Source organism: Porites lutea, chromosome 10, assembly GCF_958299795.1.
Source record: "Porites lutea chromosome 10, jaPorLute2.1, whole genome shotgun sequence".
Lineage (NCBI taxonomy): Eukaryota > Metazoa > Cnidaria > Anthozoa > Scleractinia > Poritidae > Porites > Porites lutea.
This window is the reverse complement of record NC_133210.1, coordinates 16,749,418-16,777,345: the sequence shown is the minus strand read 5'-3', so window position 1 is coordinate 16,777,345 and position 27,928 is coordinate 16,749,418. Positions and strand designations below refer to the sequence as shown.

Sequence of the window (27,928 nt, the reverse complement as noted above, 5' to 3'; positions counted from 1 at the left end):
TCCTCCTCCTCTTTATCGTCATCAACAACGTTAGCAATGCATCGTCGTCATCCTTCTCCGCCTTTTCTTACTCATCATCATCATCATAAAAACTGTCTTAACTAAGCATTATTTAACTGCTGACTTTAATAATCATTAGTATTGTTCATTAGTCGCTCACTTGAGAATAGTTAAATGACTGAGCCACATATCACTGTTCCTTCATAGAGGATGTAACTGCTCCTGTGTTAACATTTGTCAACGCTCCTTCTCGCTCTGGTAGTGACGTCATCATCACGTGGTCAGCAAATGAGAATGTTTCTGCTCAGTGCACAGTCCAAACACCAACCCAGATCACGGCCCAACCGTGTAATATGTCGTGGAGTGGAACTAATCTTAGCGAAGGCTATCATAGCATTTACGTCCAACTGACGGACTGGGCGGGAAACACAGCGTCACCGTCCAGACACTCCTGGTTTGTAGGTAAGGCACAATACTGTAATTTAGTTGCAAGATTCAGACTTTTGAACTTCGTGGACTGATATTGCTCTTATACGAAATGGACCCTGATGTATAGACTTGAGGTATTTTAAAGGAAAGGTTTCAACAAAGCATAAAACAGTCTCCCTAATAACATGAGGGAACTTAAGCAATCACTGCCACGTCGACATTTGTTTCTTTTCCAAACAGTAATATCAGATTGTCTAGAACTGATCGAGTAATGTACAAGGACAATGTGATCATACTGGGAAACTAGCATAACAGTTCACTTCTATGGGAAGTTAATATTGTATTTATTCATACTTGAATTGTGCAGTTAAACGGCAGTGCAGTAAAATTAGGACAAGCGACATGACCGGATACTAGATAGATATAGTCCATATGAAAAGTACAAAATACTTGCCAAGTAAAACTGAAGAGCCATTTCAAATTTTCGTGAAGGGATGTTCTGTTTTTTTATCATGTCAGCTTTGATTTTCTGTTTGCTTCCTTCCTTTTTCGTTTAGATCGGACACCTCCTCTGGTGACCATCACCTCCAAACCAACTTCACCAAGTAATCAAAACTCATTCACATTTCAATTTTCCTGTGGAGGCACATTCTCTTTCCAGTGTAGTGTGGCACAGATGGGAAGCAGACCGGCTTTTACTCAGTGTAATTCAAATAGATACACGGCCAGCAGCCTTCAGAATGGACTTGTGTATGTGTTTCAAGTCCGTGAAACTGACGATGTAGGAAACCAAGGAAGTTCTGTGAATTATACATGGAAAGTTGGTAAGAAGCCTGTTCAGTTTTTGATAATTTTTTGCAACCCAGTGAAGGTACTGTCCATCTAAAGTTTAGTCCATTTTGTTCACTGTTTTTGTTTATTATTTTTCAAATTTAACATTGGGGACGAAATTCCTTTCTGATGACAAAACTGCAGGTTTATGGCATGAAAATATGGGAGTGAGGGTAGGGAGTTGTGAAAGCATTTACCTGCTGCCGGGATGACCCAGTTTGGTATCCAAGAAAGTGACAACAAACGTGCGTTTGTTGTTGGTTCTCGGTCCTCTTCCGAGAGGTTTTTCTTCGGGAACACCGGTGTTCATCAGAAGTAATTTCTTTCCCAACGTTAACTTTGAAAATAAAACTGAAAAAAAAAAAACTAAACTTTAGATGAACAGCCCCTTTGGCGAGCTTTGGGTGATTGAAACGTATACGAAAAGAAACATGATTGATGTTTTTTGACCTTTGCAAAATTGAAAGGATTTTAACGGTTTTCAGGAATTATTTTCAATCCATTTTCATTTTGTGCTTTCCTATGTTTATAATTTTCTATTATTTAAGTTTAATTCCTACACCAAAACGACGATGTTTTATGTTTTACACAATTTGGTGACCAGTATTCGGTTATGTTCTCCTCTAATCCTCCTTAAGCTCAGCTGATTATAGTGATCTCGAGATTTTCCAGCGTTTTCGAAGATAGCCCTGTTAACAACAACATTATTAGTAGTAACTTTTTTGAGGGAGGAACGACGTGAACCTTTTCTCTTTGTTTGTCGTTCAATAGATTTACAGCCACCAGCCATATCAAGTATGACTGTGCAAAGCGTAGATTGCACGTCAGATCTTAGTCCATCAGCTCTTGGAAAACCCTCCGTAAGTGACAATGAAGGGCCAAATATAACATTAACCTACACAGACATCCCTGGAGGTAGTTGCAGCTTTCAAAGGAAATGGACCGCAACAGACCTAGCGGGGAACAGTGCCTCTAAAATCCAGGTCATAAATCTTAGCAATCTACAAGCTCCTACAGTGATTTATAATGCAAATACCACCATCGCTTGCGGAAGTTTTGAGGAGCGGCAACAAGACATGCGCGAGGCAATCAACGTCACTCATCCCTGCAATCGACCAATCACGATAACGCACGTGGACTCCGTTGCTAGCATCGTTTGCGGTACAACGGTCACACGCACGTGGACGATAGCAGATGACTGTGGCAAGCAAGTGTCGATCGGCCAACGCATACGAATTTTACCGCTTCAATTACCAGACTATCCAAAGAATGGTCAGGTCAATGTGGCATTGAGAGAAGCACTGCGATGGCCGCAATATCCAGGATCTGTTAGATACAATGTTTACCTCTGGCGATACGGTGATGCAAAGCCCTCATCACCAACCACCTGGTAAGCTTAAAGTCCCCTTAGTGGCTAAAACTATTTTTTGTACTTCTTCAAACTCGGTTGCCTGGTTCTGGTTATTGTCTGTGAAGGCCGTTTTAAACCTCAGGCTCGGTTTACCGTTAGCAAGTTGGGGATTGACAGTTAGTTATGAGGAAATAGGGAAATTTGATCGTTAACCTAATTTTCTGTCTCATTTTTAGGACCCGCTATTATCGATCTTACAGCCCTTACGCAGGCTATCCAGCTGATAGTCGTTTACTATGGAGAATTGAATACGTTCTTAGCTCTGGTACCTTGATTCCAAGTCCAGTCTGGGGATTCCAAACCAGGGCGTTTCCTGACTTTAAGGTAGAGCAAGTCCTGGCACCACCAAATGCATTCTCGGGTCAAACATTCGAAGTGTCGTGGACTGTTCGAAATATTGGCAAAGTGGGCAATTTGTTGGTCACATGGGTAGATGCTGTCTTTATTGGCAAAAGCACAGATTTCCGCAGGGCAAGGTAATGTCATATTTTTGCTGAACTAGGGCGGTTGACAGATAAAATTTTTTTTCGTCCGTCTTCAAGAAGGCTTGAGGCCAGAGTTACCAACCTTCTTTTCAGTTGTTTTCAGACACTTGAGTGTTGATTGAGCGTACGTTTTATAGTCCAGTAGCCAACCAAGTAAGCTGTGAGGTGAAGTAGGTGCTTACCATCATTCTGAAATGGTTTTCAGTTGAGAATATTTAGTTTGAATGGTTTCATCGTCCGATTTTTGTCTACAGATAGAAAGAGGCTTTGACAGATAGAAGCGCTTTGTGAACAGTTCAGGGCTTTCAATAAGCACCGACGGCCGATGAAACACGTCGGCTACTTTGCTCAGAGAAGTCGGCTACTGTTTTCTAGAAAGAACTGGGAAGCAACCAGTTTGAATAACGTCATAAATAAAAAAGGGTTCATAAAACCTGAATGGACTGGTTTTACCTTATGCTTTAGTCATGTGAACGCTATATTTCAGTCCATTTTTCAGAAGATTAATAGGTTTACGCAGAATTTTTTTACGTGCAAAGTACGTAATTTAGTTTTCATCATTCGTTCATTGGTTGTAGGAGAGTAGCTGATGCATCAAAACTGGAATGAAAGCTACATATTTTGAATACAAAACTCACTCTTTTGTCCTCAATTTAGTATCAGAAGGTTGGAAATCGCATTTTAGGGCTTTGAAATTTCAAAATATTCTGGGGAAGTACGCCCGCAGACCCCCCTAGAAAAAGGGGGACTAACGACCACTTTTTGTTACAGTCGGATACCAATCAGCGCTTCTGACCCGATTCCGGACAGATTTTACGTCATCAGTATGGAATTTCTGTCGCTGAGTCGCAGACGTTCCTCCTCGCGAAACGTCCCCAGCGGCGAAGAGCGAGGAGAAACGGATGTTTTCGCAGGCTAAAAAAGTTTTAATTTATGTTTTTTTGTTTTGTGTTTTGTTTTCTTTGTTTGTGTGGTTTTTTTTACAGTTCCTGCTTATTTTTTATACTCTTATAATCAGAAGAATTCACTTGAATCAAATTTCGATTAATTTGGTCTTTGTTGGTTTTAAACAGGTGGGTTAGGAAGTTATACATATTGTAAGAAGAGGTTTGATGCTGTTCAATATTCCTTTTTTATTTATAGGTTTGCAACCTCCGTACGTCACAGAGAGATCCTTTTCCAAAACGATGGCTATACTTCCATGGGGACAGTTCGTTTGAGGGTGGATGAGTGCGGCGTGTTTTATGTCTTTGTTGCTACGGACTGGTATGACAGGGTAGGTAGTTATGTACTCAGTGAAAATCTACTCTTTGTAGAAGTCTTTGCTGTCTGTAAGTGAGGGGCTTAGCACGTGAAAAATGTATGCCATGAACCTACTATAGTTGATAATAAAGTGAAGGTCTCCTAACGGACAGTTCTACTTACGTTAAGCGGACAGCTCTCCTTACAGCCGCCTTCACAAAACCCCGTTTTTCTTAACTCCCATAAAAACTCTGTATTTTTGCATTCCCGTAAGCGGACAGCTCTACTTACAGCCGCCTTCAAAAAACCCCGTTTTTCTCAACTCCTATACAAACTATCAAGAGAAACTATGATTTTTACATTCCCGTAAGTGGGTAGCTCAAGTTACGGACACCTTTTTCTCGTTCCGAGGGTCTCCGCTTACGATAGCTACAACTGTATTACCTTTTATAGCGAATGATGGAGCGATTTTCGTATGACCTTGAAAAATGGTTTCGGTGAGTGTTTTTTATTTGTTTTATTAGCCAATAAAGGAAAAGATCAAAACATGGACTCTTCGTTTTCCCGCCAAAGAAAATCCTAATATGGGAAAGGCATTGTTCGATTAGGCAATCGAGTTGCAGGATGACGTCAAAGCGAAGTATCGATGAATTTCTAGAAAGTTCTCGGCATAAAGTTTTTTCACCCGAGCGTTCGCTTAACCAACCAAAATCCACGCGCATTTGTATCTGTTCAATAAACCAATCAAATCACTCCATTTCCGTTCGTTTGTTGTTTCTGTTTTGTTCGCGCGTTTTCATTTCAAGGTCGTACGAAAATCGCTCGAAACAAAAATTAATAAACTAAACGAACTAAACTTTTGCTTTGAGGAAGCGTTAAGAGAGTTTTTATTTTGTTGTTATTATTATTACTACTACTACTATTATCATTATTATTATTATTATTATTATTATTATTATTATTGTTGTTATTATTATTATTTATTTTTAGATATTTGACATGGATCGTTCTAATGATGTGCTGTTGGGGAATAATCCTGTTCAAGTGCTGCTCACTCCACCTCCCAACCTAAAAGTGGAGAAGATCGTTGTTCCCAGTCCATCCTTCTCAGGTAGGATTGTTATTGGTACCAGGAGGTACTCTATGAAGTTCTGGGCGATTGTGTGAGACCTTGAAATCCTTTGCCTACACCTTACCTTGCTCAGTTTCAGCTCACAACCCTATCCAACACTAGGCATCAAAAATCATTCATTCTCTTTCCCGTACTGCTCACAACTATCAATTAAGTACCTGATGGTTCATGTATTTCGCGTAAGTGCAGAGCTCCGAGAAAGTCCTTCGTCACCCTTCGCTTAGGGAACATGAATGCGTCAAGAATTTAAAATGGCATACCACGTTTGCTATCTCTACCATTTTCGTCTGCATTTTTTGCGCACTTAATAAACTCAGCTCAAGAAACTGGTCTAATTTGTTTTTTTATAATTCTTTTCCACTTTCCTAAAGGCAACGCAATTGTTTTGACTTGGTCTGTGAAGAACTATGGGATGGGTGTAACTGCCTACGATGCATGGTACGACAGAGTGTACCTGTCCAAGGATAACAACCAAGGTTGTATTTACAAATACTATAACACAAGATTGTGCTATAATGAAAATAACTGCTGTTAACGCAAGGGGATTTTCATCAGTCTGATGACACGGGAGCAGTATTAAGATAGGGGCGGAAAACGGTTAAGGGGTGGTTGACTGTGTGAATGGCTGATGCCACTAGTGAGGATATTTCATTGTTTATGTTTGTGGACGATCAATTTAAGCCTGCAGTGTTATTGTCTCATTATGTATCAATAGTGCTTCGAATTTCCCTTCCTTAAATGGTTACAGTTGTTTGAAGACTAATTGATCTTACAAGGTATGTTAACTATTTTAGATTGGTCTGACTGGTTGTTGGGCACCTTCTACCACCGTGGGGTGTTGCCAGTCGATGCGAGCTATACAACAAAGAGAGCCGTCACGCTTCCGCACGCAATTTTTGGCAATTTTTCCATTCTTGTGATAACTGACGTTTATAACTACGTATACGAGCATAACGACGAGGATGACAATCTGAAGTCACAGGTACAAACATTTAGTCTCAACTTGTTATGATTGTACTGACAGCGTCATTTTGCTGGTAAGGCGTATATCACACCCCTGGATACGCCTACCAAATTTTTTAAGTCGCTTCTTTTTACCCATAGGGCGTTGTCTCCTTTAACGTTCCCCCCCCCCCACCCCCCTTCAGTGCAAGTACTCTTGCCGCGTTGCGTGACAAGCTGCATGACATGTTGCTTAGTGACTAATACCCCGGCCCGAAACAAAAGTATTTTCCAGCTGGAATCCCTTCCCTTTTCACAGGGAGGTTCCCAGGGGATTTAAACGTCAGTCGCTGAACAAACATCAGGGGCGCACCTGGCAATTGTTGACCCTCGATGATCGGTTTTTTTTTTCTATTTTATCATAGTACTTGAAAATTGACTTAAGTCCTCCGCCAGACCTAGTGGTTCACTCTATTGCAACAGCAAACCAATACTACACGGGGGATGCGATGAAAGTGCAGTTTAACGTGTCTAACGAAGGACTCGGGGAACCTTTTTACTATTGGTGGAGAGATCGTGTGGTGAGTATAGTGGGGATAACGTTGAAAAGAAAAGTAAGTATTTTCGCTTTTTATGGCAGGAATCGAATCCGCGACCTCCCGCTCTACAGTCAAGCGCCCTGCCGACTGAGGTAATCCTGCCGCGTCGTTGACGATATTTTCAAACATTTATTTCCTTACTGGTAACTTGATGATTGGAATATTTTTTTTGCTTTACTTTCAGACCATAACAAGCGTTACATCAAATTACCACGAAGCCCTGGGAACGACCTATTTTTCGGGTGTTTTCCCTCCGCTGTCAATGTACTCAAGGACACTGTATCACATGATTCCTCCCAGCTGGCCGACTGGACAATACAACATCACTGTAGTGACAGATTATTTCAATGATGTTTTTGAATACATCTTTGATAACAACAATGCAAAAACTGTTCAAGTGAACATCGTGCAGAAGTTGCCTGATCTTACTGTAACGTATGTTAACGCTTCTGCGACTGCGGATATCATACAGGCTTATGTGAGAGTATTGTTCTTAGTAAAAAACGTTGGCCCGGGAAAGACCACTGAGGCACCGTGGTTCGATGCAGTCTACGTCTCGCCACAAGCTGATTTCTCTCGACCAAATGCGGTATGGCTAGGCGACTTTCCTCGTAGGATCAAGTTAGATTCTGCGAATGAATACAGTTTGGACACAGGACCGATAAGGATTAACAGAGATAATTTTGGCCAGAGGTACATTCATGTCGTAACCGACGTCTATCAGACCGTCGCCGAGCAAAACGTCTCAAACAACATTAAGTCTTCCGCAGATGTCACATTTCCTCAGGTTGTGCCCGATTTAGTTGTGACAAATTTCTCGTTGGTGGGAAAGAAGACCTTACTTAGCGATTCCGACATATCCTTGTGGTGGACGGTCAAAAACAACGGGACCGGAAGTACCCTGTCAAATTACTGGCATGACACGGTTTACCTTTCGACTTCTCCGAGAGTGGAAGAAAAAATTCATCGAAATTGTCCGTTGTTTACCTCAGTCCAAAACTGTCCCCTGGACTAAGGTACAGCCAAGTTTCATCCACGAGGCTACCGTCAAACGTAGCTGGAAAATACTATCTCATTTTGCAGGTAAATGACGGCGCATATCTAACAGAGATAGACGATCGCACGAAAAACTCAGCCTGGGTGCCCATAAGGATTCTCCCAGCACCTTTGCCAGATTTGAAAGTCGTCATAGTTTCCTTTGTTTTCGTAGCAGAACGTCGTTTGCTGACGGTTTCCTGGAAAGTTTCAAACATAGGTAGTTGGATGCGTGAGAGCTATTCATGGGCAGACAAAGTTGTTCTTTCCCGATCAAGAGGCAAGATCGATGACGCTGATGCTCGCTTTTTGGCTTCCAAAACTGTCAGTGCTAAGCTTGATGAGAATCAAGATTATGAGCTCTCCGTTTCCGTACAAATTGAGAACACCGTTAGGGGAAGATTTTATGTTAACGTGATAACAAATGTAGAAAAGAGCGTGACGGAAGTTTCAGGAGTTTCTAATAACATTGGTGTGGCAGAAGAAATTTTGACCGTTCCAATTCCCCCTGGAGCAAAGCTAATCTTAAGTATCGTATCAATACCGCCTAAGATTACTTCGGGTATTCCCTTTTCCATCACATTTCGTGTAACCAACGTGGGATTTGTTACGACCAGCAAGACCTCCTGGACTGATGCACTGTATGCTTATACCAGGAACGGTGCAAATAGAAAAGAAGTAATTGAAATGGGTGTGAAGCTTAAAATTTTTTCCCATATTGGGGCCTTGTCGGCTCAGGCCTTCTACGAGGTGACATCCAGCATTACTGTTCCTCATGGACTAAACTCCTCAGCATTCATCTATGGTTTTGCTGATATATTCAATCCAAAAATCCCAGATGTAGTTGAACCAACTCAGCCCAACAATGTGACCCGCCCAACAGTAACACCTCCAGCTCCACCCATAATAGTCATAAACGAAGGACTTCTACCAGACTTATTGGGTTCGTTGGGAAACCAGAACGTACATACTCGCGGTGGTCAGCCATTGAATATCACTTTTAACGTCACAAACAGAGGTGAATATCCTGTGCAGGGCGCATGGTATAATGCTCTCTATCTGAGCCAAGACTTGCTAGTTGATCCATTTGATGTCAGACTTGCCACAGTAAGGGCAGTTCATCTGGCAGTGAATGGCACAGTGTCCTTGACTGTTGTCGTCTTCATTCCTTTTGACACCTTAGATACGGATTATTACCTGCTTCTCTCAGTGGATAGCAAGAACAACATATGGGAATCTAATGAACAGAACAACGAAGCTTCTTTGTTGATTACAATTAACAAAATCCTCAGCAGTGACCTAGCAGTTGTGTTAGTTTCCTCGACTGGTGGGCAGTTTCGTTACGGAGAAGGTAAGAATCTAGCCTGAAATTCATCCGATTGCTTCAAGTCGTTTTCTCCTCTCAACAACGTCTGAATCGACCAGCCGTTAATGCCGTCCAGTGACGTCATTCACTACCCGAAAACCGGGTAGTGATTTTGATTGGTTGATTGTCTAAACATTCGCATAATTATGTATAATTATGAAAAATTTTAGCGGGATTGTCGCTTGATATTCAGCGGATCGCATCCCTGGCATTCTTTCGTTTAGTTCAAACATTTCGATAAGCTTAATCTTTATCCTAAACAGCAAAATTGCCCTTGTCTTCGAAACTGAAATGCTTAATTGAACTGCGAATGAAGAATCATCGCGGAGTGTCGGTAGGTTTTTCATTTATGCTTTGTGGTTTCGGCGGCCGGTGATTTTGTTTACGCGAAGTTTTCTAGTCGACCTTCTTGCTATTTTTACCGTCAAGTGTAATGATTCTGTTAGCTTTTCTTTCTTGTCTCCTTGTTTTTTTTCTTTGTTAAGGACCAAATAGCTTCTTTTCAATTAAAGCAAATCATTGTGTTTTTGAACTAAGTGTTCCGTGTGTGTGATTATTTCATTGCGTGATTCACTGATTGCGACCGAATAGCGGAATTCAGTACAACCGGTTCAGAGTTGTTCTGCATTCAGTTGATAGTTTGAACGTTAAACATGAATTACGATCGAGAAAAATAAAGCAGTTATGTATCATGCAGACATTTCCAAACGATATTTCTCGGTTTTGCCACTTGAAAATCGTGTTTTACTTTTTGCATGAATTAAAGCAAAGGTCAAGGAGTAGTGACGTCACTGGACGGCATTAACGGTCGGTTGATTCAGACGTTACTGAGGGAGTAATAACGACTCGAAGTAATCGGATGAAATTCAGGCTAGTAAGAATCTAAAGTCTACAGCAGAGTGATTGTCCATTGTCAGTAGTAACAATGGAAATAATTATAATAATGAGGATATAATGATAATGATACCACTAATTACTTTCCTTTTCTTGTTTTAGATGTCACTGTCAACTGGAAAATCAGAAATAATGGTAGCCAACGAACAGAGGGTTATAAATGTGATACCGTTTATTTGTCTCGAGACGATATTTGGCAAATAGAAGATGTTAGGATAGGAAATCCAATGTGTTCATACGTTACACTGGAACCTTATCAAGAAGGTGCAAACCCAGACAAGTCGTATTCGATGACAGAAAAGTTGTCACTAACAGGAATCGGTGGTTACCATGGGCTCGTAAAAACCCGTAGTAACATTCTCGACCTCAACCAACGAAACAACATCGCTGTTGGACCGAAAAATATAAATGTAACGTTTCCAAGTCTTCCACTTGATAGCTGTGTTGATGTCACCTTAAAGTCAGGTGAGGAAAAGTCTTACATTGTAGAAAGTGTCCCCGATGAAAGAACGCTTATCGTAACAGTGAATGGCAGCAGTGATGATGCAATCCATGAGATGTTTGTCAGGCACGCTAAACCAGCCACTGCTTATCAATATGACGGCGGTCCACGATTTGTATTGTCTGCAGACCAAGAAGTTATTATACCTAAGACGATTGTCGGTAGGTACTATGTCTTGATAAGACGATCTGACATGTCTGCCAATGCATCTACTTCGCGACTCTGTGCACGGATTGCTAAGTTTGAAATCATTCGTGTTTCTCCTAATGGTGTGGCTCCCCTAGGCAATGCCACTTTGCGTTTTGAAGGAACTCTTTTCGGACAAGATGTTGATGCCTTCCTTATCGACGCTTCTGCAATGCAAAACGTTTCAATAAAAGCTAATGAAGTCTATCGTATGAGCTCAACAGAACTGTACGCCACGTTTGTCACGACAAGTTTTATTAAGGGTGCAACCTTCCACGTCAAATTAGTAAACGTAGATACTAAGGAAGAAGCCATTTTGCTGCGTTCTTTGGTCATAACACGAGGTGAACCTGGGCGGTTAGAGACGCATGTGGATTTCCCCGAGGTGTTGCGAATGCTAGGTCCGGAAGAGGATACCGGAGTGGTAACGGTATTGTATGAAAATGTTGGGGATACCGACATTACCGCTCCTCTGTTGGCTCTTAGTGTGACCGGTAAACAAGTTCGGCTTCGTCCGGTTCAGAGAGACAGACCTTCGCCTCAAGCCTCAACTACCGTCGTTTTCCTTGCGCAAGCATTTCGAGGTCCAGGTGGCATCCTACCTCCAAAGGCTTACGGAGAAATCACATTCGATATAGTGCAAAGCAATATGAGGGGGGCAGGAGAGTTTGCACTTCGGATTGTTGTTGGAGACAAACAACCTCATATTTACATGAACAGCAGTGACCAACTTAAACCCGACTTTTTGCGCGGAGAGCTTTGGGCTCCAGTGTGGAGAAACTTTTTGTTTTCAGTTGGACGGACCGTTTCTTCGTTTCAGAACCGAATGACTGCTGCAAGTACTTTCCTTAGTAGGTCAGGAAGGCGGGTCAACTTATTGACTGATCTTGTTCAGTTCCAACTTGATGTGGCCAATGGCAAGCTTACCGGTAACTTAATTTATTGGTTTGTTTTAATGGGTGCTATATAGGAACCACAGGCAGACTAAGCAAAGACAACGCCACGATAGAGTCGATGGCGCGCGCAGATCAAAAAACCTTATTGACCAATGGCAGAACAGCAAATGAATCACTGGAAGTCGCGTTCAGGCAGTTTCGCGTTCTTTGGCCTACTCATGTTGTCTTTGCTTAATCTGCCAATTGTGGCTGGGGACTAGTTTCAAGTTCCGCTCTAGCCAATAACTTAATAACTGGAGTTGTTTTTCGGTTTTAAATAGCCAACTGATTCGCTTCCTGTTAATTGGAAATTTCAAACTATTTCTCTGTTATGTGTCATTTGAAATTTTTTTCTATTATTATGTTTCCTTAATACCCTTTAGCTTAAAAGCTTCTTTCCTTCCTTGGAAAGGATTGTCACGGCATTTGTTTGCTTATTTTTTTCTAGCCTTGCAATCAGGTGGTTTGCCTTGGCTAGCAAAACATACGCCCTTTGATTTACAACAATGTGGTACATTTTGCGTACTACAGCAAGATTGCACGGAGAAAGAAAATCTATGATTACAGATCTTGCCCTTGTAATTTCTCCATTTATCTGTTTTCTTTTTTTTTAATGACACATATTACATGTATTTTTCTTGTAACAACAGACACTTTTGAACAACTAGATTTTCAACCTCATGTCGTTTATTTATTTGTTTAAGGTGAGCCACTCATTTTGGAAGATGACTTAAGTGGCCAGTCCTCACCAGATGATTCACTGCCTTTAACGTTACAAAGAATGTATAGTCCCCTTCTCACTAAACGTAGAGGCAAAGGTGTCTTTGGCACCGGGTGGATGTCGCCTTGGTGGTAGGAAAACCTTTTTTTATGACGTTAGCTTTTCCGTTTGGTTTGCTGCCAGTCCCCCTCTCCCCCAAATAATCTTATTTTCCTATGCCATCAGGTTATATTCGGCTCTCCTGCCAGGCTGTACAATTCATAATACAGCAGTCAACGACAAATACCAGTTGAGGTTCGAGCTTAACAACATTCTTTGACGGTTTTTTTTTTCATTCAACTTCACCTGTAAAAATATGCCAGAAATAGAAAACTCCCCCTCCCTTCTCTTGTATCTTGTATTGTTGTCTGTATTATTTGGGTAGTAGGAATAAAATCAAACACTAGGACGGCACAATTGGGAAAAAAATAAACAAAGCAAACAAAAAAACAAACAAACAAATCAATCTTACCAAGTACCTCTTCTTTGCGGAGCTTCTCGTGATTCTGTTTCCTTTCAACCAACTAATAGGGAAGCTGAGGTAATTCAAATTACGCAGAAGGCGATCAAAATAGTTCAACTGCGAGAGGAACTTGTGTTTGACGTCAAGGAGACTGGGCTTTTTGAGTCAACCGATGGAAAGAGAATTTTTGTTAACAACACAGGTAGGTCTCCTATTTTGTCTTTATTTTTTCGACAAAACTAGCCGTCGACTGAAAATTTGGACGTAGTTCGCATTTGCCTGTCCTTCAGCACATGATAAACAGTTAAGACCTTAAAGATATATTGTTTTCCAATCCTGAAACCACTCGCTGAGAGGTAATCCCAGGGTACAAGACAGTCTTGATACAGTAAAAATGCGGTTCAAGAATCACATTTCTTGTCCCTTCTTTTCGATTTAAGTTACGTCTAAATTTAAGTGGAAATCTAACTTTCATATTTTTGTATGTGAAAGCGGTTATTTAAAAACCTACTGGTCGGAAGGCAGTACATTTTATTAAATATGCAGTTAAACAAACGCTAGTTTTAAGCTACGTGCAAACGAACGCAACAACTCCCAATATTGTTTGGTCAACATTGTTGGGAGTTGTGGCGTCCGAGTTGGCAGTGGTGTGCAAGCGGGTGCAATAACTCCCAACAATACGGGGACCTGTAGGGCATTGTGGGAAGACAACCCATAAGACTTTGAGACCATGTGTACTGCGCGTGCGTGGCCCCAACAGTGTTTTGAGAGTTGTGCAAACGAATCCAACATTATGACGCTACGCTTCGGTGATTACGGAACGAAAGAAATGTTGGCAGTTGTTGACTCGAAAGTTTGACCGGTTTCAAATTTTGCGCAACGACTTGAATAAACATGCAACTGGGTGTGCAAACGGACGTAACATGTAACATCTAACAAGTGGCAAGTGCTGACGAGTTGGTCCAACAGACTATCAGTGCTAAATCACAAAACAAAATGCCCTCTCATGTCTGCGCCGCCCGTACTCGTAATTTAAAAAGGAGCTTATAACTCAAGGGAAATCTGCTCATGGGTTGGGCTTCAGAGCACAACTACTCGGGTATAATGTTTATTGCTACATGATAGTTTACGAGGAGTTTGTTGAATAGTTTGTCTGCGTGGCAAATTAAAACAAAAAAGAAAGAAAGAAAAGAAGATAAAAGTGACATTGTCATTTCTTGAGAAAGCACGGCGGTTTGTAGCTACTACTTTCGCCACGGTTTGCCTTTCAAATTTGTAGCTATCATGGAATAACTTTGTGTTTGTGTTAAAAGCTTATAATTGGATGCCAAAACGTGTGCTTAGCCTTTGAGCGTGCAGGAAGACTGTATACATTTAGCCTCTAATATAATGATTCTTTTTCGTATGCAGAGCTTTATTTGTATGACACCAGCATTTCCACAGTATTTACATTTAACACTCTGGAGAAACATTTGATAAAGATCCAGAAAGGAGGACAGGCTATCAGTATAGAGTACTCACATGTAAAGAAGAGACTATTGACGTTAAGACATTCTTCCGGAAGTAAGATTACCGTTACATACAGCGACAATGGGCTGTTACGAGAGGCGCGATTGGAAGACGAGTCTGGAAATGGACCAAGATGGTAACTGAATTTTTTGGAACATTTCTTTTCCGTTTGTTGAGTCACGTTCATGAAAAATATAGAGGTTGTCGTAAAAATCTTAAATTCACAAACCGAATTTGTCATAGAAATTGCCGCCTGGATTTAATCCTGTTTAAAATAGGAACCCCTTGGCATCATAAACACTTAAGGGATTGTGGCACTTTTGAATATGCTCACCAAGTTTGCCCTCGTGAGAGTTTTGTCTTGAGAATTAGTTCATTATCTCAAGTGGCCACTACTTTGGAGTTCATTGTGTAAGCGAGATGCTAAAATTGGGCCAAAAAATGTTAATTTCATTGCAAAATTATCTTTATGTAATTCTAAAAGGGTCTAAATTTCCTAAAAATTGGTCTCCGTGAAAAAGTTGAAAATCATAAAAGGCACTATTTATCGATACGGCGGCCATACTGAATTAATTAGATTTAAGGAGTATTTTGGGATGCCTAGGGGGCATGCGCACGATCCGATATACTTGCTCAGTATTTACTCGTGCTTTGTGGGCCAATTTTTCCTTAAGATTCCTATAAAAAGATTATAATGGGAAAAAAGATCGTTGAGCTGTTTTTGGATGTAACAATGATCGCCTTTTCCCGTGAAGTTCTCTTTTTGCCCGAAAAGCGAGCGTAAATGCCTGAGCGAGACCCCCTGGACATCCCATAATGCTCCTTAAATCTAATAAATTCAATATGGCCGCCTATCGGTAAAAAGGTCCAGCCAACTGAATAAACATTTACCCTCTTTCCCTCTTCCAAAGTGTTTTCTTTTTTCGGTAACACCAGAAATGCAAACGTCAGCCGTTAAAGGGACAGATTCACGGTTCAGAGCATGCTCGTAATTACGTTTTTCCAAGTTAATTTTATCGGTTAATAATCCCACTCACATGTATATCAGCGATCTCAGAGTGTATTTCAAAGTAGAAGTGTATTTCAGGGTAACCTGAAAAAGGATGGAGGAGTACTAAAATCGCAGAAAAGTTAATTTTAGTGGATTATGCCTACACTACCAACGTTAAATTTATTGTTGACCCGAGAGTTTTATTCCATGGTTGATTAATTTACCGCTATTTGCACGTAAGTTGATCAAGTGACTGCCGGGAGAGTGTGCAGATTGGTTCTTTGACATCATTATGGCATGATGATATTGCTTTCATAGACGATACACAGACATTTAGCTACACTCGTGAACCTGTCCCTCTAAACCACACCATCATTAAACTGGGGTCGGGGAGGGGAGGGGGCGACTTTATTCAGTGTAAGAGGAGATTACAGTTTTGCGCGAAAATAGAAAATACATCGAGACATCGAGACAAGAATTTTTTAGGTTTCAAGATAGAATTCTTTTTAATGTTTTTACTTTCTTTAGTTTTACTTAAATTCTTTGAACTTCATACGCAGTTTTTACACTTACGATGAAGACAGCCTGATATCTGTTACCGTTGGAGAGCAGACCACGCGTTACAAGTACAACTTAAAAGGTGATCTCACAAGTGTTATTTACCCCAACATGGCTGCCGTCGAGTACTCTTGGAACCAGTTTGAACTTCTAAGTGGAATAGCAAGTTTCAATCAAGAAAAAAGGTTAATTCAAGGATTTAATTTTTCGTACGATTGGAATGGTAAGGTGACGGTATTCAGAACCCCACAGGGCGACTCTGTAGAACTTGTATTCAGCGAAAAAGCAGAGATGATGGATATTATTAGCGGAAGCTTTAGTGATCTGAGATTTGAAAGCGCATCAAAAGATGGCCAAGTAATACGGACCATCAAACAAGGAGACCAGGTAAAAATAACAAATTCTTTCGGCTTTTAGTTGAAAACACCCCATGAAATTATTAACCAGTGGTGGTTTTCTTAATCCAAAAACAGCTCAGAAATTAGGGAGTGAATGAAATATTTTGAAACTACACTTAAATTTTGAAACCCACTGAATGATCAGACGGGTCCAACTAGTTTCTGGTGATGTTACTGTGACCTCGTACTGAAGACTTCATGGAAGAACTTCGATAATGACACCAATTTTTGTACATCTTCTTTCAAGTTACCTCTCAAAGATTTTCCAAGTTTCAAAAAAAACATAAACAAACAGAACAAAATCGAAAAAAGAAAATCAGGAAGAAAAAGCAGCCGAGAAAAGGTATTATTACAAATCACTTTAACTGGTGCCAGCCTTTCAGAGAAGAAACGGTTTAGGTGAAGTGAAAAAAAAATCCTGCATTATCCTTACTATTCAAGAGGAATGGAAGGAGAAGGGCCCTTATTTGCTAGTTTGACCAAGGGGACAGACGCTTTTTTGAAGGAGTGTACTCAGGATTAGAGCTGGTGTGCGCTTAAATAGAATAGTAGGGACTTTCAGATCCAACGACGTGGACGGCAACGACAGCGTCAAAAAAACAATTGGTTTAATAAGCAAAACAACAACTTCGCAAGTGCATCAGGCTTTTTGGTACATTTCTTTCCTGTTTTTGCACGACTACGTCGTGAAAATGCCCAATTGTGCGTTTTATGGAGGACGTAAACAAGCAACGACGAAATTTTATTTCTCTTTCTGAGCTTGGCTATGGTCACCTGAAATTTAGCTTCAGGAGGGTTCGCCTACATTTGACAAAGTAAGTGGGTAGGAATAATCGCGATGAAGACTGAAGGAACGCAAATTCACTTTTTAAGCAACGTTCTCGTTGCCGTCGCGTTGTTGGATCGTAAAGTCCCCAGTAAATGGTAGACTAGGGTGTTTCTTGTTGAGCCGTAAAATTGTTAGGTAAGACTTAAAAGGGACTAGTAACTGGACAAACACTTCTTTACAAAGAATTGGTATTGACGCTTCAGCTTTACTTAGTTTTATACTCGAATATTTCAGGTTATCATGAAAAGGCAGTTCGACAAAAAGACCAATACCATGACGGTCGTCGACGCTAACGAGCACGAAACACAATTCCTGCTTTCAAAGAAAGAAGCAAAAGTATTGAATACAACAGATCCGGATGGCTTTGTATATGAAAACGTTTACAGTAACGAAAGCAAGCTAATTAAGTTCAAGTACCCGGATGGCAAGACTGAACTTTATGACTATGATAGCTCTGGCATACTGGTCAAGTTTACCGATAGGAGTAGCAAGGAACTCAGGTTTCAGTACGATGAAAAAGGCAGAATGGTAAGTTACTGTGTAGTAATGCTACAATGGGCTTCAAAACTAGGTGAGGAACTAGTCCTCATTGTCACGTTTTGCCGGCACTATTTACTTTTAAAAGCACAAAATTTAAGTAACCCCTCCGTACAATGTTTTGCCGTTGTTCAAGCTGCCATAAGGGCGCAACAAAGAAGTCAACATTGTTTTGGGGAAGTGAGGAGGGATCTAAAATACTCGTCACAAACCTTGAAACACTTGTGTGATTTTCGCCTTCCCCAATGTTGATTTGGGTATTACAGTCGTCTCAGTGCTCCAAAATACGCGTGGCTCAAAACTGGGGAAGGAGAGGAGTGAATGTAAGAAATTTGGAGAAAATTCAAGACAAGTGGCTTCTGTTTCAATGATTTGCGACGAGTATTGTAGAATGTTTTGTTATTCGACCTATACCTCATTTGACAACTGGCAGTCTTAAAACGATATTGTCGCTTGTTGTGGCCATGATCCAGATGGACCTAGTGATCATTTGTAACTAGTGCTGTGGACTCTCGAATCCGGGACGTCTCAAAACCTTGCTCACCCCACCACAGTATCCGCCATGCTTGTAAATGTAATAAACGCTATAGTGCAGATAAGGCTCCTCTTACCTAAACTTTATGCCTTATCTTCCAACACTTCCTTCACCCGCCTGTGGAGTCTGAGCAAGAATAAGTTCAGTTATCAAAAACAGTCAGCATTTTTAAAAACACGAACAAAACACTCATCTCTGGAAGTTAAAAACCACTTGGTATTGACCCCGTCTAAAGTGTTGTCTTTGGACTTTGGTGGGTAATCTGTAGGAAAGGATCTTGACTGATTCTCCTTCCACCGTACCAGTACAGTACCCTAAACAGAGAGTGAAGACGTTTGCCAACGCTGAGAGATTGGCCAAAAGGCTGATGTTTTGGGAATGTCAAACATTGCTATGATAGTTTTTTTTTCTGATGTTTTACTTTATTTTATCACATTTCTTTTGCAGGTCAGAAAAGATGTGGAGGGTTTGGCTTCTTCATATTTTTTACACGATGACGAAGGGAGTGTCAACCAAGCCACAAATGATGTCGGGACAATAAACATTGATTACGATGCAAAAAAGAGACCAACCAGAATCATTTACCCAAAAAAGCAGAACATCAACCTCAGATACAATGATCTTCACCGCCGCGTCGCTCTGACAGTGAACCCCTCTGGGTTAAAACTTACTTACACATACGACCAGTTTAACCGGTTAGCTCAGATTGGACGGGTTTCCCAAAGCGGTGCAGAAGACATCCTCTTGAGAGTGGAATATGATTCACATGGAATGGTCTCAAAGCGAATTCTTGGGAGCGGGGCCTATTCTGATTACCTCTTAGACTCAAAGAATTTCAATTTGTTACGTCTGAGGAATTACTTCCCAAACGGAAGCCTGGCGTCTTTCTTTGAGTACAACTACGATGATAAGGGGCGTATCATGCAAGTGAACACGACATCAGGAAGCTGGCGTTATAAATATGACGCGGCTTCGCAGCTCGTAGAATCAGAAGATCCACGAGGACAAATTGTCCGCTATGCGTACGACAAGCGAAAGAACAGAATTTACGTCTCAGAGGAGCCGGGCAACAAGACCTTGTACGCAGTAAACGAGGTTAATCAATACGTAGCTGCAGGAAATTACGACATAAAATACGACTCCAATGGAAATATAAAAGAAAAGATACATAAGGAAGTACGAACTGACAGGCTGAAAGTCACATTTAGTCCAGAGGACGTCTTGCTACAAGCCGAAACTCCTAACAAGAGGTAAAACAATATATTTAATAAGTATCAGAAGTGGATGCAGGGAGGAGGGGGTTATGGTTGTCTAGACACCCCTAACTACGCCAATATGATCCAAGATTAATAAATGATCTTAGATCACAGATAGCAATTGAATACATACGTGTAAATACTACAAAAGAATGAAAAACAATGTTCATTTGGAATCAGAAAGTTAGTTATATAATGACATGCTTTATCTTTTGAACGGCTAGTTAAGGGGCACATTTTAAACGAGGAATAGCAAGTTGGAGACCCCTTTTCAAATCCCTGGATTCACCTTTAAAAGCAATTAGAAATGTTTACACCCCCACCCCTTCTGCGTTATGGCCCATCTCGGAGGTTAGTCATAGTTCTTTAAAGGAAAAGTTGCCATTAACTTCCCTTCCAATTTCTTACATCGAATTCGAACGATGATCCTCAACTTGGACAGCAGTTATTAGCAATTTTGCTGGCGGATTCGTTTGCTACACATGCGGATTGCTTTGTAAACCCAACCAACAGCACTGCAGAGAAATATAAGGACGACATTCCGCTCAAGTTGAAATTGGCGGGAAGCTTCTACGAAAGAAAGTTTAGAAAAGTGACGGCTGGACCGGTTCATAGAGACGAAAACAACGGACCAAAGTTTTCGACAAAACATTGCTTAGCATTTTTGTCGCGTCATCTTTGCCACTAGATTTCACATGGGACAAAATGACGTCACATATAGGTGTCAAGGAGTAGTGCGGCATCCAAGGTGGTGTCTTGCGATGCTTTATTTACATTTTTTTTTCATCAACTGACACTTGATTAAGTCAAGTATTTGTCTCCGTAAATTGAAAAAATTGGCCTAGAAAGCTGACGTTTAAAGCGCTAGCCTTTTGTGTGACACTCAACAACGGAACAGCGCCACGGCTGGTGTAATCCTCCGCTCAACCGTTTTTAGTGTCGTCACGCAAGGGAGGAGCTGTTTGACGATACTAAAAAATGATTGATTTCTCGTAGATGTAATTTCATATATGACAGCCTGGGAAACTTGTACAAGAAGAAATGTGGTCAGGAAGAAGTGCAGTACATTGTTGACCCTTTTGGCAATCCAGGAGCCGACATTATTGGCCAGGTAGATGGGATTTTATCTCTCCGATCCAGTTTCGTTTTCTTTGCAAAGTTACTAAAGTAAGGAAATACATTCCATACATGCTAAATCATGCCACTTTGTTTTCCTTTCTTAGATATCGGGGACAAATGTAACACATTTTGTTCACTGTGAAGAATTTGGTTTAGTTGCACTCGTGGATATGAATGGAGACTTGTATTACTACGAGTTTGATGGCACAGGGTAAGAATCAACGGCAATTGAGGGTTCTCGGTAACTTACCACCTACCCCTCCCCTTATTCAACATTGACACTTACATCTCACTTAGGGCAAAATTGTGAAAAATTTTTTTTCCATTTCTGTTTGCCGTCGCCGGCGTCGTCGCTTAAGCTCCCTATTGTTGTGATACAGAAAGTTTGCTACCATTGTAACGTGACGTCACACTTCTCCTCTCTATTGATGTGCCACCTGCCTGGGATCCACAAAATTATGGAGTATAAACATTCAGAACGTCAAGGGTCGGCAAACTTGTAAATTTCAACGTCGAGTACGTTTTTCCAGGAAAGCTTAATTTTAGTTACGTTGGTAGTTTAAGTGAAAGGAATTTTTTTCCAGCCTATTGTCACAAATGGACGTCCTCTTCTTCGGAAAAAAATGGCACCAACCGTAAAACGTTATAAATATGAAAAGAGGTTGTGCGACGGAAGGGTAAGTCCGAAAATAGAGGCTTTTCTTTCTCGCTTGCAAGAGAGACAAAAGGAAAAACGTGAATTTTGTGGGTTCTTCAACAGTTTAAGACTGGCTTCTGATTTGTGCGCTCTGGATGCGTGATCACTTGTTGCCCCCATCTTTTCCCGCAAGACTAGATGCGGCCATTTAAAGCAGGTTTTTCGGGAACCGGGATGTGGTCGGGATTGGAGATTTGACGATTTATGACTGCGTGCCGAGATCTATCTAATTATTCTTATACTCCTTAAACTTGTTACGTGACTATTGTGACCTGGCCAAGTTTCCCATATATCTGCCTTTCTGACTTCGAACAATTAGGAAACAGTCTGGATCCTTTTTCGGTAAGATTTTAACGTCTCGGATGCGCATTGACCAATAAAAATCCTCAAGGTGTTGAGATTGAAGAAATCTATGCTCTGTCCTCCTGAGCAAATGCGAAGAGCGAGGGTTCAGGAGACAATAATTTTTCAATTCCGAAGTATCCATCATACACGATCTCGGAATATTATTCAAATGTCAAGTTCACCATTGATCCCTTTCTCTCCACTACAGGTCTGTCGTTGGAGTACTGGGTCCAAGTGGTGATCGCGTCAACAAATACAAGTACGATCCTTTTGGTAGAATGTTGGAAAAAGACGAGCAGTTTCCGCAGGACTTCACGTTTGTTGGTCAGTGGGGAGTGACTGCGGAACGCGAGTTTAAGGATGTCTACTGGATGCGGTCCAGATATTATGATGCACAGTTTGGAAGATTTTTTAGCCTTGATCCTCTTGGTAAGAATCCTGGGGTAGACGAGAGAATTAACAAATACTTTTTGGGCGTGTTAGGAAATCCTATAAAGATATAAAGATATCCTTCGCAAATATTGATAAGGCAATGTACGATAGAACCAAATAGTAAACCGATCATCCTTTCACCATGCTGCCTTGAAATGTCGTAGCCGTAGGACAGTCTTTAGAGAGCTTAAGCAACGACGACGGTAACAAGAACGGCAAAAAACATTTAGGTTTAGATTGGCAAAACAACATCTTTGCACGTCTATCACTCTTTTTTGTACCTTTCTTTGCCGTCGTTGCACTGCTACAACGTGAAACTGCCTAATTTCACGTTTGTAGAGGACGTGAACGTAAGAAAACGACTTTCTTTTTCTTTTTCTGAACTTTTATGCAGTCCTTTAGAATTCAACTCCAGAAAAATTCGCCAACATTTGACGAACTGAACGAGATGGAATACGCGCGATAAAGTTTGAAGCAGCGCGAATTCACTAAAAATGACGTTTTCGTAGCCTTTGTCGTCGTTGTTGCTTATTAAGCTCCCTTTTGCCGTGTAACAAACTATATTAAATAGTGGCCTAAAAATTGCCGAAGTGTACCTCTGCGCGCGTTACCTTTCGCCAGCGTTTGCCCACGGGCAAATAGCAAATCAAAACGTTCGCTTTCCTTTTTGTCATGTTATGAAACAACATGGAAGCCTATGTCTTTTGTTATTCTCTTCGTTCCAGGTTTTTCAGGAGAAAGTATTAATCTGTATTCTTATGCGGCAAATAATCCGGTCATGCTGAAGGACCCGCGAGGAAGGTGCCTTAATTTTGCCAACTTAGCTGGGGGGCCGCTTGGGGCGCTTCTTGGTGCGGGAGCAAGTGTTGCTGCATATGTGGCTTCTAAGACGGTACACAATCAAAAAATTACACTGGGAGGTAAGAAAGGTTAAACCTCGTGCAAATACTTGATAGACCCTTCCGCGACTATTTGAGCTCTTTACGTTGTCCAGTCAGCGAAAATCCATCATAACCGATGAGAAAAACTTACAGTGCCCTTTTCGTATTCCTTTCCGATTGGGGATCAGGCGCAGCCTCCTCCCCGGCTGGCCAGTTGTGCTTGGAAGAGGAAGAGCGGAAGAGGCTTGAGTGCAATAGCACAGGGGCTGGCCAATTCCCCGACAAGGATCAGGAGGCGGTAGCGTCATAACCAAATTCTCAGGGAAAGACTATGTACGAGGTCGGAAGCAGCTCGAAAAATACTCTGCCTTGCTACCAACAAATTGCAGTTGTAATTGTAAATTGTAATTTGGGACCCACGGAGCACTTAGGAGTTCATGGCAACTTGCTGAAACGTGTCCGTGCGTTCCTGATAGAATTGGAATTTGGAAGTGTTGGTTTTTAAGGAGAGGGAAAAACTGGAGTTCCCGGAGAAAAACCTCTCTAAACAAGGGAGAGAACCAACAACAAACTCAACCCACATAATGGCGTCGAAGCCAGGATTCGAACCCCGGGCCACATGGGTGGGAGGCGAGTGCTCTCACCACTGCGCCACTCTTGCTCCCTAAAAATCTAAAACTCATGTGTTATTTTTCCAAAGTTATCAAGGCGAGCCACTGTTCAAGAAAGACAGTGCAGTATATCACATTCAAATGTAACTACTGTTTTAGGTCTTGTATCAAGTGCAGTGACTGGCGCAATATCGTCGCTTATCAGAGGTCCAAGTAAGTATACACGAATGTGCAATGTTATAAGGAATCATAATTAAAGCAGACGAACAACTCAGGTCATTTGAAACACAATCCCCTACAGCGGACACAATTTGACGGAATAATTGACGAGCATTCGAAATGTACTTCACTTGGTGATGACGTCGGTGTGTTTCATAGGTTATTTTTACGCTAAAGGATTCATAAATGTGTCCGGATCTATTTCATTAAGGGTATTTGTATTCGAAGTCGTTTTCATGCATCCGAGAACATTCATTCAGATACAGATTTCTCCCTTTAGATTCTAGGTGCCGTTTTTTTCTGTCCTTTTAACGCCAAATAATATTACCGTTATTACCAATTTGTGCTCATTATTATGAAATTATAAACATAAATAACAAGTAAACAAGGATGCCATTACGAAACTTCTAATAAGCTTACAAGTTACTTTTTTCATAATCTGATCAACTTTCAGAGGTCCTCGTTGGATTTAGTACTTCTCTTCTTGGCTCTGTAATTGAGCAAAAGATTGACAATGGTAGGGTCAACTGGAAAAAAGCATTGGATGATGGAATCAATGGCGCAATATCCTCGGCTCTTCCGCCATTTAAAAGTAAATTACTTCGAGTTATGTAAAACCTCTTCAAACTTTTCTAATGAGGGTAAAGACGAGTCAAACACTAATTACCATAAATTGTTGTTTTGTTGCTGTTCAGAGTTAAGGGGAAAAACAATTTATACGGATTGGTTCAATGACAAAGACCGCCAGCTTTGGTTTGTCTACAGACGACCAAGCTACGTAATTAAAACGCCCAAACATACAATAACCCGCGAGTAAGAGCCTGCATTTTCCATAGTTAGCTTAAACAGGTTCTTACTGAAACAGTGATTGCAACAAATTTAGACTATTTAGGTTCTTAAATAGGTTCTTATTTTCTGAAGAAAAATTACACTGCAGCCTCCTTACAGAACATCTATATTCCATTACATTGAAGTTGACAGAAGTGATAAATAAGACACCCATATCTCCACATAGAGTTGTACAAAATTTTAGGCTGAACAGGTTCTTTCAAAGAGGGGACCTTTATCTGGCATATTTTAGCCTAACAGGTTCTTAAAAACGAGGTTCTTAGTGACATATTTCATAAGTTTCGCGTAAAAAAAAATAAAGATTTGTCTAAAGCCATTACTGATTCAAGCCTGAGCTATAGGCCATTTGCACTAAGAGGTCATGTGACATCGTTTTTATGAATGAGAAAGTTATATGATTTTGCCTTCGAAAAACGATTAAGGGGTCATATCTTAAACAAAATAATAGTTATTTGGTTTTTCAAACCCGCACCATTTTTTTAAAATGAGTAAGTTCGTAGCTGGTCACGTGACCAAAATGTGATTTTTTACCTCTTTCTGAACACAAATTTTGCACTTAAACTTCAAGGAAAATGTTGAAAAGATGATGGGATAGCATTTACAGCACATCTGAGCGTAACTATCACACGTTTAACAAGATATAAGCAAAAAGTAGTTTTGGCCGCCATGTTGGAGGGCAAGAGTATGCCCTCCAACATGGCGTCCAATACAAATCATACTACTTTGTTGAAAAATAAAAGTGCCATAAAATATCTCCCTCAAATGAGTTTACTTTCAAATTTCGGGGGTAAGATTTATTTTTATGAGCTCTGTCAATTTTTGGCATCAGCAAGATTCCAACTCCTTGTTTAAAGGAAGCATTGGTCACGTGACCTCTTAGTGCAAGTGGCCTATTATCGGTTCTCAATAAAGCGAAGTGTAAAATAAATACAATAGTCATAAGAGCGCAGCTCACTTTTTTATTCCCTGGAACTGATTATAGAGATGTCATAGAAAGAAAGCTTTCAAAAAAGTCATCTCTAATGATTGCTAATTTCTTTTCAGAGGGATGCAATCCAGTCATAGATGACTTCAATGACAAATACACTAAAAACACGTTCCTTCCGCTTGTTACATCGCCTGCTGTTAAGAACCTAACGAACTTCACTATAACATGGATTCAGTCCTGGGATCCGGTAAGGAAGGTCATGGCCAGTAACGAGAGAAAGAGAAAGCACCACGTAATGGTTCACGTGTTGTGTGAGATGGTTTTCACTTAGCTTTGTAAATTTCTTGAAACAGTAGAATGAAGTACGAGTCCAATCCCCACAGGATTTTGCTGGTACACCAAAAGGGTCTCCGTGAATTTATGTGAAAGCGATCTTTACCCAGGCGTTGTGAAAATGTTGGGCTTTTTTCCTTTTTTTTTTCTCTTAAATGCCATTGATCACCGTAGTCCCCGTTCTGCATACTTTGGTGACCTTTAAACAAATCGTTTCCAGTTCTCGTTGCCTGCATAAAAACGTCACTTGTATTCCAATTATCAAGATGATGAGGCCTTCTCTGAGCATGCTTCAGGGAATATCGATCAATACAGTTATTTCTTAAGACCTTGCTAAACAGAATGAATGTCCTGGTTTTGTCTCGCCGACCATAAGCCAGAGAGTCGGTAGAACGGAATTTCTGCACTTTTCCCAACAACAGCAGTGACCCTTATATGGAAATGTAATTTTTCCCCAAGTTAAGAGAAAGCAACGTTTTCTCACAATAAGGACTGTTGAGTTTTCTACCTTACCTCCAGTGAAGTAAACTTTCGCAAACCTTTCCAGATAAGCGTCTGATTAGTACGTTCACTTTGAGTTCCATTTAAAAATGCCTTTTTTGATGGCGCAATGAGTGCGATTTCGGTTTTCCAAGTTCATTTTTACTAGGAATTCTAACTAGCATTCTACCATCTATACGGATCTGTGATAAAAACATTCCAAAAACATTGGTCAGACAAGTTGAATTCACACAAACATGTTTGTTTGTCACGATAAAGCAATTAAAATTTGTATTTTTTTTATGACTTTTTCTCAGAGACAGAATCATTCACGAGTTTATATACTTCTTCCTCAGAAACATTGCAAAATGATTTGTTGGAGAAGTTGCCATTGTTTCACTTTTTTAAAAGACGCCATATCACTGTCTATCGTGTAATAGATAAAAGGGATGAGGACGTTGGCCAATCGGATTGCAGTATTCTTGAGAGCATGTCAGTTAGATTTTACCAGTAGGTAGTACAGGAGATGTACAAATTCATTGTCTTGTTATTTTTATCACAGAACGACATGATTGGTCCTCCTGGATATGGAGAAGCGCGCTTTATTTCATTAACAACACCGCTGAACTATAAGATTAGGTTTGAGAACGAGGCCAACGCCACCGCGCCTGCTCAGCATGTCATCATTCTGCACACGTTAGATCAAGATTTGGACATGCGCGCATTTAGGATTACTTCTTTTGGGTTTGGGAACTTTACCAGGAAGCTAACGAATGCAAGGGCTTCTATTCAGGTAAACGTATCCGGAGACCAGTAATTTCTAATGGTTGTGTCATGAAATTTAGACAACTGGAACCACTGGAAACTAGCCACCAAACAAAAATAACCATGCGTTTAAAGTAATGAAGAGAGACAGAGCATAAAGAAAAAAAAAAAAAACCAAGAAGACTAAACAGGTTACAGTGGCGTAAACTGTTTAGTTTTTAATAACTTTTCAGCCCAAACGTTTTCAAAGTTTATCTCGCTTTGTTGTTTGTTCAGATGACAAAATTTGTTGGGTGTTTCTTGATGTTTCAGCAACTGTTGTTGGTTAGCTATTATGTTGCGCAGTCAGTCAGGGTATTGTTCAGTGTCCATCCAGTCTTCTCTATTACGTCATTTGGTGACTGCGCCCTTCCGCGACACCAAAAGACTACAATTTCCTTAACA

General features: G+C 40.7%; 2 protein-coding genes across 2 annotated transcripts in view; both read left to right on the top strand.

Annotated features, from left to right (window-relative positions):
- LOC140949596 (integrin beta-like protein C) overlaps nt 1-1,315 on the top strand; it is a 16,772-nt gene extending 15,457 nt beyond the window's left edge. The window contains exons 10-11 of the mRNA XM_073398755.1: nt 208-462; nt 987-1,315. Of these exons, the coding sequence (XP_073254856.1) occupies nt 208-462; nt 987-1,315 (584 nt within the window). The remainder of the gene's footprint in view (nt 1-207; nt 463-986) is intronic.
- Nucleotides 1,316-2,036: 721 nt separating this feature from the next.
- Nucleotides 2,037-27,928, top strand: part of LOC140949595 (uncharacterized) — a 37,639-nt gene continuing 11,747 nt past the window's right edge. Inside the window, 24 exon segments of the mRNA XM_073398754.1 lie at nt 2,037-2,650; nt 2,848-3,147; nt 4,300-4,432; nt 5,389-5,509; nt 5,902-6,060; nt 6,325-6,512; nt 6,898-7,053; nt 7,256-8,026; nt 8,029-9,457; nt 10,469-11,983; nt 12,694-12,841; nt 13,281-13,414; nt 14,623-14,857; nt 16,273-16,657; nt 17,732-18,025; nt 19,017-19,819; nt 20,822-20,936; nt 21,049-21,155; nt 22,195-22,415; nt 23,144-23,338; nt 24,070-24,123; nt 24,584-24,721; nt 26,023-26,153; nt 27,282-27,512. Of these exon segments, the coding sequence (XP_073254855.1) occupies nt 2,058-2,650; nt 2,848-3,147; nt 4,300-4,432; nt 5,389-5,509; nt 5,902-6,060; nt 6,325-6,512; nt 6,898-7,053; nt 7,256-8,026; nt 8,029-9,457; nt 10,469-11,983; nt 12,694-12,841; nt 13,281-13,414; nt 14,623-14,857; nt 16,273-16,657; nt 17,732-18,025; nt 19,017-19,819; nt 20,822-20,936; nt 21,049-21,155; nt 22,195-22,415; nt 23,144-23,338; nt 24,070-24,123; nt 24,584-24,721; nt 26,023-26,153; nt 27,282-27,512 (8,556 nt within the window). The 5' untranslated portion in view covers nt 2,037-2,057.